Source organism: Sesamum indicum, linkage group LG15 (assembly GCF_000512975.1).
Source record: "Sesamum indicum cultivar Zhongzhi No. 13 linkage group LG15, S_indicum_v1.0, whole genome shotgun sequence".
Taxonomy (NCBI): Eukaryota; Viridiplantae; Streptophyta; class Magnoliopsida; order Lamiales; family Pedaliaceae; genus Sesamum; species Sesamum indicum.
In genome coordinates this window covers 5,727,879-5,748,553 of record NC_026159.1, presented here as the reverse complement: position 1 = coordinate 5,748,553, position 20,675 = coordinate 5,727,879, and the positions used below count along the sequence as shown (strand labels likewise).

The 20,675-nt window shown below is 35.4% G+C and overlaps 3 protein-coding genes across 5 annotated transcripts in view; 1 reads left to right on the top strand and 2 right to left on the bottom strand.

The window, feature by feature from the left end:
- Positions 1–1,119, bottom strand: part of LOC105177998 (zinc-finger homeodomain protein 6) — a gene marked incomplete in the record, with an annotated part of 2,452 nt that extends 1,333 nt beyond the window's left edge. Inside the window, 1 exon segment of the mRNA XM_011101324.2 lies at positions 1–1,119.
- Positions 7,369–14,688, bottom strand: LOC105177997. Of its 2 annotated transcripts, XR_849080.2 has the most exons (3): positions 13,276–14,688; positions 8,071–8,164; positions 7,369–7,843 (listed from the first exon to the last, which is right to left on the bottom strand). XR_849080.2 is itself a non-coding variant. In XM_011101322.2 (2 exons), exons 1-2 carry the CDS (start codon positions 14,511–14,513, stop codon positions 7,822–7,824), a joined length of 1,260 nt encoding a protein of 419 aa, XP_011099624.1. In that variant the 5' UTR covers positions 14,514–14,687; the 3' UTR covers positions 7,414–7,821. The 2 variants fall into 2 exon arrangements, 1 of the variants encoding a protein (XP_011099624.1); XM_011101322.2 differs by lacking the exon at positions 8,071–8,164 and having other exon boundaries at positions 7,414–7,843; positions 13,276–14,687.
- LOC105177996 (sugar transporter ERD6-like 6) overlaps positions 15,729–20,675 on the top strand; it is a 5,342-nt gene continuing 395 nt past the window's right edge. Inside the window, exons 1-17 of one of the 2 annotated variants that reach the window (XM_011101320.2) lie at positions 15,729–16,270; positions 16,366–16,428; positions 16,543–16,632; positions 16,790–16,849; positions 16,953–17,018; positions 17,108–17,173; positions 17,277–17,352; positions 18,558–18,622; positions 18,697–18,786; positions 18,917–18,997; positions 19,101–19,185; positions 19,525–19,571; positions 19,659–19,721; positions 19,805–19,864; positions 19,969–20,022; positions 20,101–20,160; positions 20,495–20,609. In XM_011101320.2, coding sequence (XP_011099622.1) covers positions 16,079–16,270; positions 16,366–16,428; positions 16,543–16,632; positions 16,790–16,849; positions 16,953–17,018; positions 17,108–17,173; positions 17,277–17,352; positions 18,558–18,622; positions 18,697–18,786; positions 18,917–18,997; positions 19,101–19,185; positions 19,525–19,571; positions 19,659–19,721; positions 19,805–19,864; positions 19,969–20,022; positions 20,101–20,160; positions 20,495–20,609 — 1,333 coding nt within the window. In that variant the 5' untranslated portion in view covers positions 15,729–16,078. The remainder of the gene's footprint in view (positions 16,271–16,365; positions 16,429–16,542; positions 16,633–16,789; positions 16,850–16,952; positions 17,019–17,107; positions 17,174–17,276; positions 17,353–18,557; positions 18,623–18,696; positions 18,787–18,916; positions 18,998–19,100; positions 19,186–19,524; positions 19,572–19,658; positions 19,722–19,804; positions 19,865–19,968; positions 20,023–20,100; positions 20,161–20,494; positions 20,610–20,675) is intronic. The other variant, XM_011101321.2, reaches the window with a different exon arrangement.

Here is a 20,675-nt window from a genome sequence, read left to right as displayed (position 1 = left end):
CTCATCAACCTCTGACCTTTTCCTTAAAAGCATCAACTTTGATGAGCTAATGTTAGAACAGATAATTAGTGAGGAGTAATTATCTGAGGTTTAATTTGGAGTTTGTGAGTGCAAACCCCACCACCCCATTTTCATGTTATTCTCACCCCACAGGCAAGCAGGAGATGGAGGAGCATATAGATAAAAGAATTGACCACAATTAATGGCTTAATTAATATCAAGAAAATCTAAGGGAGGGGTTGGAAACAGTAATAAATCACAGAATCTTGAAACAAAATTCGGACATAAGACTAAGATATGGGACCGCCACTCAGCAATTAAAAAAACTTCTACCTTTGATAAAACGACAGAAGATGTCAGTGCAGCACCGTCATGAACAGCAAATGAAGTTTCAGGCAAGGCATGTAAAGACGTGGACAATAGCACTGATTCAGGGAAAATGGGGGGAGGGATTAAAGTAATCAAGAGAGAGAGAGAGAGAGAGAGAGTATAAGGTTGCAAGAAAAGAAGTCGTCTGTGTGTCTCCCAACAGGAATCCAGGATTTTGAAGTTAAGTTAAAGCCCATAAAGAAATGAGGAGAGGGGAGTGAGTGTGTGTTTTGTGTGTAAAATGAGTGAGATGATATTGATGTGAGATAAGTTGGGGAATTTGGTGTAAGGGTGTGGTGGCACAGAGAGGGACTTACTCTACAAAACAACCGACAACCTCATGTTGGTTCTCTTCCACACCCTGCAAAAATGGTCCATTCCCTCATAATTATTGCCTCTCACCATTTTCTTTCTACTATTTCTCTCTCTCTCTCTCTCTACTAATGTATTTCTCATAAACCCTAAAACCAGTAGAGAAATCTTGATGGGACATAACTAGTTCGAATTGTTTGCCTTGGAATCCTCCTGCAAACCCCAATCCTAAAACTGCTCTTGCTCTTGCTCTTGCTAATTAAGTCAAATTTGGGGCTAACTCTTGCACTCATGATTCTGATCTTAATCAAGAATCCAGCATAAGAATGCGATTAATACTCAAGAGTTTTACTAGAAAGCGACTAAAAGCCACACACACACACAGCCCACTCACCATAAAATGTGATTCACATTAAACACAAAGATAGAGAGAGAGAGAGAGAGAGAGAGAGAGAGAGAGAGAGAGAGAGAGAGAGGAGAGTATTGTGGAATCAAAAGTGAAAACGATGGTCCACAGCACGGCACTAATATGGCCCTGTTCTTGTGTGTGTATATCTGCGTGTGTCAGATTCTCCTCTCTTTCCATCTTTATTCCAACTTCTCTCTCTCTCTCTCTCTAAATTCTCTCTCTCTCTCTCCCTCTGTGTCTGAAGCAGTAACTAAGTAGTGGTTGTTGCAGTTGGGGGGTGCAAAGTGCAAAGTCTCTGCACACCATTTGGCTTTGGGCACTCTCTTCCCATCTTTTCTCTTTGGCAAATGCCAATTCCTCATCAACTTCTCTCTTTTACCCACACCACCAATTTTGACTACTTATACCGACTCTTTGGCCTCCACCGTCCAACTAACAATTATTTTAGTTCTGTCATCTGCCTAATCAAATTTTTGGAACTAAACGTGTCGAAATTTTTTAATTTAAAATTATTTTAAAAGTTTTACAAAATATAAAATTAAATATATCGAGTTTTTAATTTTATAATCATTTTAAAAACTTCGTAAATTAGAGGATTAAAAATATTAAACCCTCTATCCTATATGACTAAAAGTATAATTTCACCAACTTATTCCGAAAAGTGTTTAGGAGAATAATTTAATATTTACAAATTTTGTTAATGAGTTGTAAAAGTTGATAGAGAACTACTTATAATTTTGTTCTAAATCAACTTAATTTAAAAAATATTAAATTAAATACAAAAGTTGTTAATTAAAAAAACTTCTTCGACTTATTTTCAACAATAAGATGATAAACATTTGGGCCACCTTTATTTTGAGTTATTAGTTGTGATGCATATAAAAATAAGCTGGGTCAAAAAGATCCAAAAATAAGAAAGAAACGAGAAGCCCGTAGCATTGTAGGAGGCCCAAGACGACCTAGTAAGCAGCCCTGGCGGACGTCTTCTAAAAAACATATTGGCAAAGAGTGGAGGCCTAGGACATCCCCCAACTCAGACCATGATTAAGGACCACCAAAACATTCGACCTAAAAGGCCCACACACGTGGCAACCTTTCCCACATTGCACCTCATTTCAAAGGTCCATAGCCACCTTGGAACCACATCAACCTTAGTAAGAAGGACATCCCTGGCGGCTGAGACTCCTTGCAGATGAGGTAGGTCCCCCAAAATCATAGACTAATTAGCTGCTAGAACTCCCTAATGGTTAGGAGTCATCATTGATGAAGGGTCTCCCCCAACTTGGGGATAAGCATTTAAAAGCACACCTAACAGAAGATAAAGGAAGATCATGGCTTATCCAAACAGCTCTTATCCATTTTTCCTCGAGAATGAAGGAAACGTGCAGAACCCATCGCAAGGACACCCCACTATAAATACAGGTTTACTCTTCCATATAGAGGACAACTTCTTGACACCTCTCTCACTCTATAGACACCCCCTCACGTCCCTCACACCTCTCTCACTTTTTAAACATTCTCTAAGCACATTATCAAGTGTTCTTACACTTTTTACCAACTTTATTCATCATATTTATATACTTTTTACCTTTATTCAATATCAAGTCCGATACTAATTCTGACGTTGGAGTGATAACGCCTTTTTTGCAGGTCCTCCCTTTAGGATTTACATTTGTTTCGGTTCAAGCCTTGAACAATTGTCCGTATCCATTGGACTCGTGCGTTTTCTGAACGTATCAAGTTTGAATATTCCACTTAATCACATTTAATTTTTTATTTACTTTATTTTAAATGAATCCAATATCAATAACTAAAACTCACTACTATAATTATAATTGAATTATAAATTTAAAATTATCTATATCATTTAAATCTCATAACGGAAGTAAACAAGGCCTAAAATGTGATTCACATTGGATGTAGTTATTATATGAAGATGGTACGTTGTACCCCACCACAAGCCCTACTACTGCCACTCGTTCTCTGTAGTAGGCTAGCTAGTTTTTATGTATACCATTGAACATATTCAACGGTATAGAGTGGGAGTTGTAATGACCTCAATTCTATGTTTTTTTATGTTTGTGAGGAATAATGCGTTATGTTAGTCTCTTTTATTAGGATAAATTAAGAGTTGGATATAATTATAAATATTTTTTATATTATTTGAGACATTATAAGTAATTCTATTATTTTACCATATGTCTAACAACAAGTCGTTTTATATGTTTCCATTAGATTTTTATCCATTTTAATAGTGAACTATTCAAAATGTTCTTATAAATTATGAATTATAATTTTGTATTCTTTTTAGTACTTTTTTAAAATATTTTTACGGACTAATATGCTCTGTGAATTATTTACTTTATAACCTACTCTTTTTTTTTATATATTTTTTTAAAGGGCAAATTACCACGAACTCCACTGAGAGTTTGTATAATTATTAATATACTTTTATTTTTTGAAGGAATGAAGGCGTCCCTATTGGAGGACTGAAGAAAGAGTCCCCGTTGAGGGGTGTTGAAATGAAATTGAAATAAAAATAAGGATTTCAGAGTAAAATATGACAAAAGCATGAGTTGAGAGTTGCAGCGAAATAGCAAGATAATTTTTAGCTTCTTGAAAGCTTGTCTGTTGGGAGGATGCTGCCTGTATTTATAAAAAAGGTGTTAACTCTGTTTGTAAGTTGTATTTCTGAGAAAAAAAAAAAAAAAAGGCAAAAATTTAGAGATAAGGCACAATCTTATCTCCTCCTTCGACTTGAGCACCACACCTTTAGGGGAGGACTCCTACTTCTACAATGAGTCCTTCTAGGTCAGGGAGTCCAGTTTTTTGGGGCCGCTTCTCTTTTCCTGGGCTGGGCTTGGAAGGTAGGTTTGAGGTTCGGTAGACTTTGTACCAGGCCTCCTTCTTGAACTGAACTGGGCTTCCCTCTTGGGTTGAGCCTAGTAATTTTTCAGTGGGCCGTTCTCATGATGTGGGTCTCTTAGAATGTTACGGGCCTCTCATTTCTTTCTTCTTTTTTTGGATCATTTAGATCTCTTTGAGCCAACCTATTTTTATGCACATCAATATATATAAATTAATATCCAAATATAGGTGGATTTGAATTAATATTTTTTAACTTTATCGACTAAATTAGGCCTCGTTCATAATTAAAGATTTGTACGTAATGACAATTTAGTGATAATAATTTCATATAGTCGTTGCAGTACATGTGTTATTACTAAATTGTTATTATATTGTACCATCACTAATTGTGTATAAAATTATCATTAAATTGTATTGAATATGTTTACCCATTTTACTTCAGTTTTTTTTAATAAAATTGAGGCAAGAAAAAAGCAAAAAATAATTAAAATATCTTCAAAGTATTATAAATTGCATTGAAAAAAATAATTTAATGTAATTTGAATAGAATATTTCGGCGTTATTCAATTAACTTCCACCCAATTTAATTAATTCTAAAAATAAAATCCACCCCTGGATTTTTTCTTAATTGTTTAATTTTCTTATATTGATGATTGAAATACCTTCAAATTGTTCAAACATTATTGAGATCAGTCCTTTATAGAAGATCATAGGAAGAAAGATAATAAAAGAGAAGAAGAAAAAGAAATAAAAAAAAACAACAAAAGAAATTAGCAATAAACATAAATGTGAATGAAAAAATAAAATTCAGATTAAGTAAAATAAAAATCCATTAGTTCTTAATCGATTCACTTAAAAAATAATAAATGTGCACAATTTTTGAATTATAGGACTAAATATACTTGGCCTGTAAGCGCGACTATATGTGCAACTCCTTATCCTATGGGACAAAAAGTGCAATTTTACCTAATATTTGTTTGGGTGTTAAGAATAATTAATAGTTAATTTATAAGCTCTAAAATACCCCTTATGTAATTTTCTTTGTTGTGGTTAGAAAGTTTTGAATTCAAAATTCAAAAGTTATATATAATTATACAACTGCGACTTCCCAATTGGACAAAAATTTGAATAAAACGTATACACGCATACATCTATTACTAGCATAAATTTAATTCTTTTTTATGGTAATTAATTATCACAGTAAAAAGTAAAAAAATCCCAACAGACACCAATTAATCAAAATAGTATAATGTTTACTGACCATTATTTTTATTGATCAGACCAAAATATTAGTTATAGCTAAAATTTATGACAAATGCTATCATACTAAAACCATGATAAATATTAATTAACCAATAGCTAAAACTTAAGTATGCACATTATGTTTGCTTTTTACTGCAGTAATAATTATTCATAATGTAAAGAACAATTTAGCTAGAGATAATTGCACTCTCCTTTCCTGAGATTTAGTGTAATTATATGTAAATTCTTTGTAATTTAAAAAAATTAATCTAATATTCCTGAGGTTTGCATTCGTCTAATAAATAGGCTTTCCATTACTCAAAATTCATTGAATTTGTTGATATAGGGGGGAAAAACTGAATAATACTTATCATCAATTGATTTATTGCAAGTCAAACAAATTTATTTTAATAAAACTACACTTATAACAATGAAAGTATAGCTCCTCACATCCATTAATATGTTAAGATATATAAGATTAATCTGATCATAAAAAAAATTAATTTAATATATAATAAATCAGTAATAAATCAATTGGGAATAAGTATAAACTTTATCCTATTTTTTATTAATATCAGTAAATATAAGAATTTTAAATATTGAATAAATATTAAAACAAATTTTAAAAAATAATAAATATAATTTTTCAAACTACATATATTTATATAAGATTATATCAAATTTGAGAACGGAAAATGTAATTATCTCATTTATTTATTTAAAAAAAAGTAAACATATATTATCCATCAACAAAGATCACTGTACACACCCCACCTGCTGCCTCCCCTTTTTGTTGTCTCTCTGACACATTCATTTTTTACACGCTACTAATTTTTAATTATATAAACAAATCTATGTCATCATAATTAGGGTTCCATTTCAATTAATCATATTATTATATATTGAAAATATGTTTCTAGGGTTTGAAAACTGGGCACACATGCAAGAACCAAGACAAAAGTTAGGGTTTAATCCCATGAAGTAATATTAATTAAAGAAGGTGTGGGGACCACATCTTTCTTAATTGAAGGAACAAGTTCCAAGCATTAATTAGATCAATAGGAAATTAGAGGGCAGTGATTAAAATAATGTTATCCGTCATGTAATTAGTAGCTCAAAACTGATACACGTGGCCAAAGCCTTACCACAACTCTCCACTCCATTTTCCAGCCTTCTTCTCTAGGGCATATTCGATCTTCTAAATGCCACGCTCGATCGATCTATTTTGAATAATTAGATAATTGATTATATACTTTATTTTTTTTTTCCTTTAAGGTCCCTTTTTCAAAAATATGAATATGGAAAAGATTATGCAAATAAATCTTGTAAATTGCATTTTTAAATAATTTTTCATATGCAAAAACTATCATCTGTCTCGTGGTATTCTTGTGTTTAATTTAATTATAACTAATAAAATTTATTAACTGTGAAAGTCAGTTACGAAATTTTTTCTAATACAAAATATGAGAGTGGAGCGAGCAGGAGGGCAGGTCATATATGCAGGGATAATATTATTTATCTAAAGGGATAATAAATGCAATAGAATATTTCGAGCATATTGACTAAAGTGATAATATTCTTTAATTTGAAATTGTTGATATAATGTAATCAGATTGAAAGTATTGAACAATGTAAGGAGTTGTTGATACCAAAAAGAAAACAGAGAAATTGTTTTGCCAAACAGGGGCCTCACACTCCTAAGAATGCGTCCTGTTTATTTCTGGAGTATTGAAGGCAAATATGATCAAAATTATACAACAATTAAGTTGATGTATATATTATAACCAAAACCAGAGTACTCCTTTACTGGATTACGGAACGTTTCAAGAATTCATACAATGAGATGAGTTAAAGATGGGGGTTATGATGTTTAATAAGTGGGCTTCATAATCATCATATAAAGTGAAAAGAGATGTGAAAAACGAATGAGCCTAAGCACTACCCAAAGGTGTGCCCAAGAATGAGAGGACAAAGTGAATGGAGAGGGACTTTTGGAGGAATAGATGGTACTATGGACAGTTGCATCCCATCAGTTGGGTGTGTGTGTTTCTGCTGCACTCAAGAATTGGATTCCACTCCAAACCCCCATGCTCCCTGTGTGTGATATTACTTTACTTTTGGTGGGAAACTTTTGCAGAGGTATAGGCTAATGATTCCACACTAGTTTATGCAGTTCAAAGAAGAAATAATCAAATTATTAGCAGGAAACACCATACTCACAAATCTGAGGAAATACTTTGACGTTCAACCACCTCTTGTACATATGCATACCGCTTAAAATAAGACTTGTGAACAATTGGTAAAACAGAAAATGCTACATATGCTAGATTTCTAACTATCAATTCCCAGATTGATCTCAATTCAAGTCCTCCCGGGATTCCTAGCTTCCACTAGTTCATTCTAAACAAAGTCTATTAACTTGAGCATAAAAGAGCTAGATATTTATCACTAGAATTAACATAGCAGGAGCTAGCTTACAAGAGTAACATTGGGGATGCTGGAAATCTGGCAGGATTCATGGAAATTCTTTCCTTGACATGCCGGAATTGTTAAATGAGCACAGATCAGGAAGATGAAGCAAAGAAATCTCCAATCATTAAGTCGGCAGCAGTGTTTCCTTATCACTGGTTCCAAATGCATGCCCTAGAGTAAAAGCATGGAAAGAAAGAAAAGAAATCAAAAAGGAAAAGAGAACACAACTTATGAAGAAGTAATCTAATAATTACAAAGCACACAAAGAGAAGACAGAGCTGATAGAAACAGAATAAGAATACTGCCACAAACAGTAGACAGCAGGGAAAGTAAGGTTAGAAGTGGCCGAGACATGCTTCCACCTAGCAGCGAATCCAACAAACACAATGGTTCAGAACCTCAGTATGGATGATTTATGTCTTCCGAGGATCAAAATTGTCTTGAATTTCTGGGGATGTCATGACATCTTTTCTGATAATCGATCATCATAACCTATTTACAGAATTCATTCAGACTATTTTCACACTGTATATACCATGTATATACAATGGATGTACTATACCATGTATATAGCAATAGCTGTAGCTTGAATATTAAAGGCATAACCATGTATATATATAGATATAAACCAATAGATGCATCTTGTTAAAGACATTTTTTTAAACCAATTCCATAGTCAACATCAATAGAACCAGTCAACACAACGACAATAAACATAGACTTAGGAATAGCGAAGTTCCATGGCACAGAGTGTGAGATCCAATTATCTGCAAAGCTCATAACATAAATTGGGATGTAGAATCCTTCCACCCATGCCTTGCTAAAAGAAACGCAAGCTACTTTATCCATCTCCCTATGAATATGTTCAGAACGTGAAAACAAGATAACAAATGGGCAGTATCTGAAGTGTCTTGCAGGCCTTAATCTTTCACTTGTCTACATTGACACTGTTAGTTTTCCCTGGGAAATATTACTTCTTACTAAGTCCAAGACAGCCAAATATCAACCTTTCTCCAAGCAAAAACCAAGTGCATCTAGGTGGGAGCTTAGGCATAGAACCAACCAGATAATTAAATTTCAAACAATTACAAGGGAGCAGGACGAAGACCTCCAACAAACTCATATCCATGGATCTAGAACTAAACTTCAAGGCCCCAGTTTGTCCATCTTAAGCTTTCCTCTGACGTGTCCGCGTAATTCTCCAGGCATTAGTTTAGGAAACATTCAGACCAACTAGGATGTACATGGAATTAATGTGATAAGCCAAGCTTAATGAGAAGTACCCAAATGAGCTAATCAAAAGGGCTAGTGCGTCATTACTCTACAGACCATGAAATTATACTTCGATGCCTGACAAACTGGCAATAGTCTTTAGATTATTGCTATTAAGAAATGACAAATTGCCTGATCTCGTGGGAAACCTAAAAAATTGGGCATATAGTGTTTTCCATTCAACTGAATTAACTGTAAGAAATCAATAATCCGTCAATCAGTTGAGAAGTCCAAGTAAATCAACCACTCACAAAAGGCAAACACACTCAAACAAACTAGACAAACGAATGCTGAATGCAACAACATTGTCAAAACAGAATTGTCAGAAGCATTCATATCTGAACTTCAAAAGCCTTGGGGAAATATTTTAAAAATTGTTACAGAAAAAAATACGAACATACAGTCTTTTGTAGAAATCTACAAATTTAAATTTATGGGAACCTCTATGACAAATAAAGGTTTAACTAAAAGAAAAATGAAAAACTGACTTAAAACCAGCATTACAAACGCCAATTTTTAAAAGAACCAAGAAAAACATATTTTAAAAATTGTTACAGAAAAAAATACGAACATACAGTCTTTTGTAGAAATCTACAAATTTAAATTTATGGGAACCTCTATGACAAATAAAGGTTTAACTAAAAGAAAAATGAAAAACTGACTTAAAACCAGCATTACAAACGCCAATTTTTAAAAGAACCAAGGAAAACCGCCGCAAAAGTTGTTTGTTTTATATGCCAAAGGGTGTCCCTGATGGGACGCATGTATGCACCCATGCAAGAACCGTTGTCGTCCTTGGACGGGACACATGCAAGTAAGTTCACGGACTTACACCTGTTAAGAGTTTGAATTTAGGGAGATGTTTTCCCCTTACAAATAAGCAATCTCACCCCTTGTGCAAGACTACCACAATTCATTAGCAAAAAAACACAAATCAAGATAATATATATATATATATATATATTTCAATATTTATTTTTACATCGAAAGTTGGTAGCATGGCTAATTTTAATATGGACAAGCAAATCATTGGTCTGTAGATGTGCTCGAAGGCCAAGATACACATTTGCATGTTCAACATGGAGGCATATCTTGCTTTCGAGTAGTCCCGACGTCACGTGCATGTCCTACAGGTGTTGCAAAACATGAGTTTCTTTGGGGTTATGTGTGGTCATTGGCGCACACCTAATTACTGCTTCAGTCGAGAGATGGCAAACTCAAACAGGTAAATTTCATTTCTAGATTGATGATGCGACTGTGACACTTCATGACATTGCAGTCTTGAGGACCCTTCAGGTAGAGGGTAAGATAGCGGAAGGGTATATACAAGGCCAACATGGGTTACTCAAAATTATTATATGTTGAGTCTATTGCACATTCTTAATGTCACATGGGGTTATTCCCAATTTTTCACAATCTGTTGCACATACTTAATGTCATATGTTAAGTCTCGGCGGACCATACAAGCAAATGCTTTGCAATCATACTTCTACTCAAGTTTCGATAGTCAACAAATTTCTCATGCATTAGGCGTGTATACAGGACCATGTACATGATAATCTTGAATAACCCCGTGTTGGACTTGTATATACCCTTCGGGTATCTTACCCTCTAACAGTCGGGCACACAAGTATGCGATATCCTAAGTGTCATAGTGCCTCATCAATTGAGAAACGAAATGCATGTGTCTCAGGTCGCCATCTTTCAACTAAACCAATGATTAGGTCTACGTTAATCTCAGCATGACCACACTAGATAACCCCAAAAGAAAACCATGTTCTGCAACACGTGTAGAATAGATATGTAACTTGGGGACTGCCGAAGAACTTGAAAACAAAAAGATACATCGCCTTGTCAAACATGTAAACATGCAACCTGGCCTCCGAGCACATCTTCAGACCGATAACTCGTCGGTCCATACAAAACACTTGGAGCATGTGGACCTAAATTACCAATGTAACCAACTTTCAATGGAAAAAACAAAATAAAATAAAATTTCTTTTATCTGGATCAGTATATTTTTGCTAATGAATTGTGATGGTCCTTCTCTGGGGGAGATGTTGTTTATTTATAGGGAAGCAACCTCTCCCCAAATCCAAACTTCTTTACAAGCAAAAGCCCGTGAACCGTATGATGCATGCATGCGTCCCGTCCAAGTATGAATATGTCAGAACCGCTGCTATAAGCAGCGGTCCTTGCATGTGTGTACGCATGCGCTGACGGTCTTTGTCATACAAAACTGCCAGCTATTGCAGCGGTTTTGTATCACAACAGCATAGTTCAGTATTATCTACATCCAAATACTAGAGGATACAGTCTTCCCATTTCCAACTGCAACTACGAGTAGACTAGCTTTTCTAATGCAAGTCAAACAACTGTCTTTTTGTCAAGAAAATCTTCTACGATCCCACTCAAATACAAGTTTTGCAAGTTTTCTATGGGAGATGTCTCTCAGCGCTATAGAGATACTCACTGGTCAGCCAACAAATTATAAAGTAACATGCAAGAACTTGGATGCAATTGAGTAGTAGACGGTGAACTCTTGGGAGTGCAGAAATAATCTGATATTAAGGAGATATGAATATCATTTGAAACGAAAACTAAAAAATGGAAAAGACAACACAAACAAAATGATACAATGGAAATTGAAAACTCGCATAGGGAAAAATTAATATTAAAGTAATATGTCAAAAATACATCATACTTGGATCAGACATTAATATCAATCAAATTCCATTGATTTTTTAGTAACTTAATAAAAAAAAGATGCAACCAAAGGATAGCAAGAAAAATTACACTATTCCTAGGTCAAGAAAAGTGAGCTTCATACACCATATGATTCATTCAAGAATTTCTCCACCAACTCCTTATCACAGCTCAAAAAATAGTTGCCTATTACTGATTAATCTCAATCAAACTCATCTTATATGTATTGTCTGCAAAAACATCAGTTACACAAGATTAACAAAGATTGAAGCTGGCATAATTTCCACTAAACGGCATACATATAATATCTTAAATGTTCAACTAGACTTAAGGGCTATGTACCTGTATACCAGAGAACATTCTTCACAAATGCTCATACACACAAAAATATTACAGATAAGGGGCAACTTCTAACTCAGAAAATTTCTCAAGAATCTAAATTATATTTGGACATAATACATTTAAAGTTTCTTATTTGTGACCAATTGCATAATATTCAAGAAAGCTTTTTAAAATTCTACAAAAAGGAAGCGAAAACTTATTTATTTTCAGTTTAATCTTGCATATCCATTGTATCAATGTAAGATAAACCAGGAAAGATTCAACAAATTACTCAGGCAAGGGCAATTATGAAGACGGTATGAGTATTTGCCAACTGTAGCTATGGCCTAATACTTTTATAGTATCCCAAAGAAAGACTAGTCAAAAGATATTAAACGTAATGCAAGTATAGAAACAAATTCTCACAAAAAAATTTCAAACAAATGATTGATCACACAATTTGCCCATGGTTGACCACTTTTCAACAACCAATTCATGGCCCACAGAAATTCAACTTGGAACCTATGAATGAAATTTTTCAATTTTGCACTGTGTTTCCAACACAATTACACCATTTCCACAAGAGCAAATTCATATATATATTACCTACGGCAGACTGCCTTCATTGGGCAAGCAGGCATCACATGCTGCATGGTCCTTTTGCTAAATCCTTATTATCATATCAGCAATGTGAGAAGAACACAACACTTCCCTCGTGGTCGGCCTAAAAGATTAGGATGAACAACTGGAAGAGTTTGGAGACTATTCCTACAGGACCTACACCAAACATACAGCACTTCCTGTCTCTTCTCAACTTGTTCCTAATTTTTTATATCCCTTACAAATGAAAATGATAGAGAAAGTTCTGGCAAGCAAAATACACGTAAGACAGTCCATTTATGCAAATCCTACATTAACCATTTGTTATTAGATGAACATCCCATGGACACTTTCACATCATACATCACAAATTATTGGCCATTGATCAATTAGACATTTGGGAACTCAAGCTTGAATTGTAAATTCGCAACTTAAATCAAATGCTTAAACAATACAGGAAGACAATAGGATTACTACCTCTAGCTTATTTCAAGCTCTACATATTCTGGGAAATGTTAGGCACCAGCTAAAAACAGTTTAGGACATTCAACATCATATAAAGCTCATCCACCTCAAGAGAAAATTATTTAAATACAACAAATCCACATTAAGTGAACATATGCAGTTTTCAGCAATGCATATATCTAATAGTGCAGATATTTCCATGAGTCAGATGGTTAATTAAAAAGAAATATAATGACTACCCAATGTTGCCAATTCCATTAACTGGTTCCACAAACTGCAGCTGATGCTGATGCTGATGCCCATCCTGCTGTGGCTCTATTTGCTGCAACGGCTGCACAACACTACCATCAAGAACCCCTCCAGAGTTGGATGTCGGGGCACCCTTCCCTTCGACAAACCGCCACATGTACCACGCCCCAACTGACCTGTAAGGCTTCCACTTCTCACACAACTGTTCCATCTGTGAAGGCCTCGGCAACTCCTCCAAACCATACAACAACTGCACCCCTTTCCTAACCCCCAAGTCACTCACAGGCAAAACATCCGGTCTGTGCAGCGAGAATATCATGAACATATGGACCGACCAGGAACCTATCCCCTTCACCATGGAAAGCATTGTGAATAATGACCTATCATCCATTTTCACAACTGTATCATCTGATAAAATCCCCGATTTATACTTATTCGCCAGGTCATACAAATAGCTGGCCTTGCGGCCAGAAACCCCAATTTGCTTAAGCTGCTGGGGAGAGAGAGCAAGGACGGAGTCAGGACTGATGGACTCCTCCCCACCACAGAGGGAGACAAAGCGTGTATAAATGGAAGTGCCAGCTTTATAGGCAAGCTGCTGGTAGAGAATGCTCTTGGTGAGGGCGTGAAATGGGTTATGGTGGAACTCGAACTGAGGCGGCGGGTGAGTGTCAATTAGTGGGCCCAGCAAAGCATCAGCAGCTCGGAGGTGGCGGATGGCTAATTCAATTTCGCCATCAGCGGACAAGGGTTTGATAACTTGGGGCAGAACTCTAGAAGCTTGGGAGGCGCTACGCCGCCGATTCTTGGCGGAATGCGTTGTAGTGGGCGTGACAGGAGTCATGGCCGTGGTGGTAGAGGCAGTGGTGGTGGTGAGAGCCAAGGAAGAAGAGGCGGAGACGGAGGAATCATCGGCAGTGGTTTGAGGCGTAGATGGTTTATCTGGGATAGAGGTGGAAAGTTTACGGATTTTTTGGGGTCGAATTGGAATTTTGGAAGGGTTCTGCGGATTATGGGAGATCTCAGTGGCGGTGGCATGGGACGACTCAGCCAAAGAGACAGGTTGAGGATGAGAAATCCGTGCACTGGAGTCGGAACTGGGCGCCGATTTGTCCAAAGAAGATTGGGGTTGGCAATCTTGCTGCGTTTTGGGGGTTTCCAGTAGAGGCTGGGATTGGGATTCCGGTTTAGGTAGGGTTTCAATTTGGATGTGGGTCTGCTCACCCATGGGAACGGAGCGCGTTGAGAAGATCAATTACAGCTAAAAGTAGTGGTAGAGGTGGCGGTTGGTGGTGGAGGTGGCGGAGGGTGGTGGGGGTTAGGGATTAGAAGGAGAAAGACGGGTATGGAGTTTGTGTATTGGGGGGAGATTACGGTAAAATTGCACTTGTAACTCAGGAATCAGTATCTCACTCATATAAACAGTCGGGTCAACGGACTGACCCTGACCCTGACTTTGACTCGAGTCCTAATGCTCCTTCACTTCCACAGTTCCACTTACCAGCACAGTTGCACCCGCTACGTTGTACCCCTCATTAAAATTTATCCATTTATTAAGATAATTAAGTAATTTCACAAATAAATTGATTATATTCTAACTTTTTTACCAACATCAACTTATAAAAAACAAAGCCCAATTCTTTTCATAGTCCCTTATCTCCACTTTGTCACATTTTAGTCCATAATCTATCCCAATACTCCCTCATTTTTTAAATAAATTTTATTATGATTCATAATTCATTAAATTTTTAAAAAAAATAATTAAAATGGATAGAATGTTCCATTAATCAAAAGTAAAATTGAAAAGAAAAAGTATGTACTTTAATAATTTAAAGATACCAGGTACTCCAATAATATTTTTTATAACTAAAAAAAATATCAATAAAGCAACTAGACTAATAAAAAAAAATAACAACATTTAATAACTGGAGTTGAATATATTCTTTAAATTTTGCGATCCATTTTGAATTTGACTTGTAATATAAGTTATTAAATAATAATTTTCTCATAAATATTGAGAAATAAAGATGGTGAAAAATAAAAAAAATTATAATCAATGTGAAAAAGAAAAAACAACTGATTAAAATAAAAATAAAATATAGGGGGTTTAGAGTAATTATGAATACATTTATGCTAAATTGTACCATTTCGTATGTTTTAGAGCGTGCTAAAATGTATAAATATAATTTAATCATATGATATTATAATAAGTCAATTAGAATATATAAAATTTCATTAATTTTTTTTTACTATTATAGACAAATTTAATAAATTTTAATTAAAGAAAGAAATATTTAATAGAACAAAACAAACACCAAAAGTGCTAATATGAATTTTAAAATATATTTGCGTTGTAATTATTATGTAATGTCTTGTAAATTTGTAACTATCCGTAATTCGTATATAATAGTTTTATGAAATGATGGAGGCGGAAGAACTGAACAAGGCTTCATGCCATTCGGGACAAAATTGGTATTGTTTCTTCCCACCAACGAACAATCGTCACCCTTTGAATTGGTAACAAGAATTGCATTCTTGAATCGATGTCAAATAATGAAAACAGTGAAACGTGGCGGCAATCGACCTCCATGTTCGCCGCCATGCATGCTCCTCCTCGAACTATCAGCTCCTCCGTCTTTCTCGCATTCCTTCACACCTCCTACAACAAGCTTTGCATCAACCTTCAGTCAGTTCATTTCCAACTTTTTGCTGCCAAGAAACCTTCTGATTTCTACATATCAAGAGAAAAGAAATCGTAAGAACCCATTTTCCGGGGGTGATACGACGCCGTGAATGAGTACGGACGCCGGAGACGATGGGGTGCGCAAGCCCTTATTGCACACGGGCAGCTGGTACCGCATGTCGGGCCTGGGTTCCCGGCAGTCCAGCATCATGGGCTCGTCGGTCCAGATCTTGCGGGAGTCTATTTCCATATATCTCTGCGTGTTCATTGTCGCGCTCGGCCCAATCCAATTTGGCTTCACAGTATAGTTACTACATTTTGATTAATTCCACGCAGTTCAAGAATCTTTCTTTTTCTTTTTCGAGGTTTTGGTTGATTTTTTGTTTAAATGTGGCAGTGCGGATACTCTAATCCCACGCAATATGAAATCATTAATGATCTTGGTCTGACCATTTCTGAGGTATCCTAGTTTTAGTAGTATTTATTTTGGAATTCTGCTATTAACTCTTCAGATTAATTTAAAGAAAACATTTCTGGTTCTTATTTCCATCTTTTGGTTTTCTGGGTGGGAAAGTTTTCCATATTTGGCTCTTTATCAAATATTGGAGCAATGGTTGGTGCCATAGCAAGTGGGCAGATTGCAGAATATATTGGGAGAAAAGGGGTATGATAATGTTTCAGTAATCTTATTGCTTTCTTGTTTGTAGCTGGTTTGGAACAATGAGATTGAATTTCTAAGCAACATGTTTAATGGTGCTATGTTTTCTTGTCGTAGTTGTTCTTTATCCTTACAAGTGTTTATGTGATATCCTCAAATACAGTCACTGATGATTGCTGCAATTCCAAATATCATTGGCTGGCTTGCTATTTCATTTGCGAAAGTGAGTATTGTGACTTGGAGTTCTATACTAGCATGGATGAATGCGTGTACTATCTACCGTTTTACTAATATGTTGACTGTTGAGATGTACTGCATTTCTATAGGACTCCTCATTCTTGTTTATGGGAAGGCTGTTGGAAGGCTTTGGTGTCGGCATAATTTCTTACACGGTAACTTAAATTGAATAATTATAAATGCATAGTTGGGATATGAGTAGCGATGATAATCAGTGGTGTTTCTGCTGTTTAAATGTGCATAGGTTCCGGTATACATAGCAGAGATAGCACCTCAAAACATGAGAGGAAGCCTTGGAGCTGCAAATCAGGTTAGCTTCTTCCTGTTCTCACTATTTCAACATTTATCTTCACTAATTACCAGTATGTAGTGGCGTGGTAAACGTTAATCCAGTCTGTTCATTTCCCCTTTAGCTTTCAATAACAATTGGAGTAATGCTGGCATATCTGCTGGGCCTTTTTCTACCATGGAGGATACTTGCAGTTTTAGGTTGGTCATCATATGTTTGTATGTGGTGCTATTATGAAATGTGATTGTGGTAAGCTATTTCTCAGTGATGAAGACTATTTCGATTTGGCATACACTGGTATTTCTAAGTCACTTGGATAAGAAGAGCGAGATATCTATACTATATGCCACTGTTACCAAACATCAACTGCCTGGAGGATAATGATGTTCTGTGTTTCCTCCTTATATTATTCTGGTTTTTTGTTGCATGAATGACTTAATTAATACAAAGAAAAAAGTTTTGGGTTTGTATACCAAAATGAAATAAGATTTTCACAAACTATTTTAATGAATCATATTATGCTTTATTTGTTGTGTATGATTGATGTGGGGAAAAAAATAAAGAAAGAGATTAATTTTGAAAGAACCACCATATTGTTCACTTATCCATGTATATTTCATTTAGCGAATATGAATGTTTCTCTTAGTAAATCTTACTAAAATCTTAAAAATGGTTTCATTTTTTGATATTGTAAATAGTAAATGAATAAATCAAGTTTCATTTATTTTCAGTTGAATTTAAGTCAATAATAATTAATTCTTCTCCGTAATCTTGTCTTAAGTTAAGAAATATAAAATATTTCAAGCTTATTCATATTTTTTATAATATACATATATATATATATATTATGTGTAGCATATGTAATATATAGTATAATATACAGACATAGATGTCGATTAAGCATATATAATATTCAAATTAAATTTATCTATATACCTGCACCAAGAAATATATTTAGCCAAAGTAAAAGGAACCTAGTCATTCTAAAAATGAGTTAATATTAGTTCAATGAGTTAATGAAGTAATACATTTTATTAACTTAAATAATAACAACATAATTTACACAAAAGCCCATTAAATAATATTACTATATGGATATTTTAGTCAAATCAAAGATTCAAAAGACACATTCATGCTTTCGTACTAGTACATACATATATACGAGCTAACTGTGCCTTTGCTTGGAAGTGAGATCTTGTGGTGCACTCTGTGCCATTTCTCTCTAGGCCTTTTGAAGAAACTGATTGAGTATGATGACAGAGGTTAGAGCCCAGGTTATGCTCTCAACAAAACTAAAGTAGTTTTATCCAACTGCTTCCTTGTATTGCAGGCCCCAAGCTATTTGAATCTTATATGTTAAAGAAATTGCTTTGTATATGCATTGAATTGAGAATTTCACTTGCAGGAATTTTGCCATGTACAATCTTGATACCTGCTCTGTTCTTTATACCAGAATCTCCTCGTTGGTTGGTATGATACACAATCTTGAGTTCTATATTAATCATGCTTCAGTTTTATGTTTATTGATTTAATTTAAAATCTAGGCTAAAATGGGCCTGGAAGATTTTGAGACTTCTTTGCAAGTTTTACGGGGATTTGACACAGACATCTCAAATGAAGTAAATGAGATTAAGGTATCCTTGGTTTTGTGCCATAACATTCTTTACCCTGGTGATTCACATTTCACATGAGAAATTTTTATCAATAAGTCTATATGACGTGTTTCATCGTCATTTGTCTTTGTTGTGCATAATATTCCTCCAGAGATCTGTGGGTTCATCAAGCAAACAAACTGCTATCCGGTTTTCAGAGCTCAAGAGAAAACGATATTGGTACCCTTTGATGGTACATTCGTCCTCTAAAACCTGAAGTTTCTGAGCTGACTCAATCATCGACTTTGCTACATTTTCCTTAATATAGAAATTTGTTTCTTCTTTCTCTCCTACAGGTAGGAATTGGATTACTCATGCTTCAACAATTAAGTGGTATCAATGGCGTTTTCTTTTATTCAAGTAGCATATTTCAGTCTGCAGGTAATGCCTTAAGCTATAAAACACATTATAGTCCTCATCTTATAAATTAAATAAAGCATGTCTAGTAATTTTTTATGTTGAGAATGCAAAACTCCTATTCAAGCATAAAATGAGACTGACTTTCCTGAATTGAGTCATAGAAATGCTTCAATCTTGATCAGTTGAACCCAATAGGGCACTGGACTTCTAGTACTCCTTACTTTGCTAGCTTACCTTACAACACGTCACTTTACAGCCTGTATCCATGTTCTTGTAACATTGTCATTGGCTGTCATGATTTCTGAATGCATACTTCATAGTCTGAATCTATGTTTATAAGTTGTCTTCAAATTTTGACAGGGGTCGAATCAGCTAAATCCGCGACATTGGCACTTGGGGCTATTCAGGTAAACATCACCAATCAGATACCCATTCTGACATTCATTCACACACAATCAAAATTTTGCTAATGAAAAATCCTGTTGTCTGTAAAGGTCATTGTTTGTGCCATATCAGCAGCCTTGGTGGACAGAGCGGGTCGCAGAGTTCTTCTTATAGTATGTTCAACCAATCTTTTAAACTGTGATTCCACTATTTACTCAATCACCATTATGGAAACAGATCTAATGTGTTTCTGCAGGTGTCCTGCTCACTAATGACTGCCAGCAGCCTCGTTGTTTCAGTGGCGTTCTATTTAAAGGTCTGTACTGTTCTGGGACGCTTCTCTGTTCTTTTGTCCGCTTGCTTCTTCAGTTATTGAGGACCTTCAGGCTGTTTTATTTCAATATTTTTCACTGAATGCAGGATCCTGAAAATACTGATTCTATACTGGGAGTATTTGCGCTAGTAGGACTTCTGGTATGTCTTACATGTGGTATTCTATTAAAAATGCACATCCGTGATGGCATGTCCACTTAACTACATTTCTTTCGGCAGTTTTTAGTGCTCGGTTTTTCTATTGGACTTGGTGGTGTACCATGGATTATAATGTCTGAGGTATGAAACTGAAAAATACGTTTACAGAAATTTCATAGTCAATTAATCAGACAAGGAGCAGTAGTATTTTGTTTGGCCTAATCCTCTATGAAGTATATCTAACATACGAGTAGAATTTGAGCTCAATTTTGTAAACATTATGCTCGACCTCGAGCTCATTTCGAGCAGTTGAAGGGAAGATTACTCTTTTGTTTGATCAGATAAAAATTTCTGCCACCATCCATTCTTACTTAGTTCTGACCTAAAACTCTAGTCTTGAGATTATGACTCGGGATAATGCATATAGTGACTCGCTTCTAAGCATCATTTGAGTTTATAACTTCCGTTGTTGCAGATTCTTCCTGTGAGCATTAAAAGTCTTGCGGGCAGTGTAGCCACATTAGCCAATTGGTTGTCAGCGTCAGTGGTTACAATGACAGCCAACTTACTCTTCACTTGGAGCTGTGGAGGTTCTCTCTCTCTCTCTCTCTCTCTCTCTCTCTCTCTCTCTCTCTCCCCCCCCCTCCCCCCCCCTC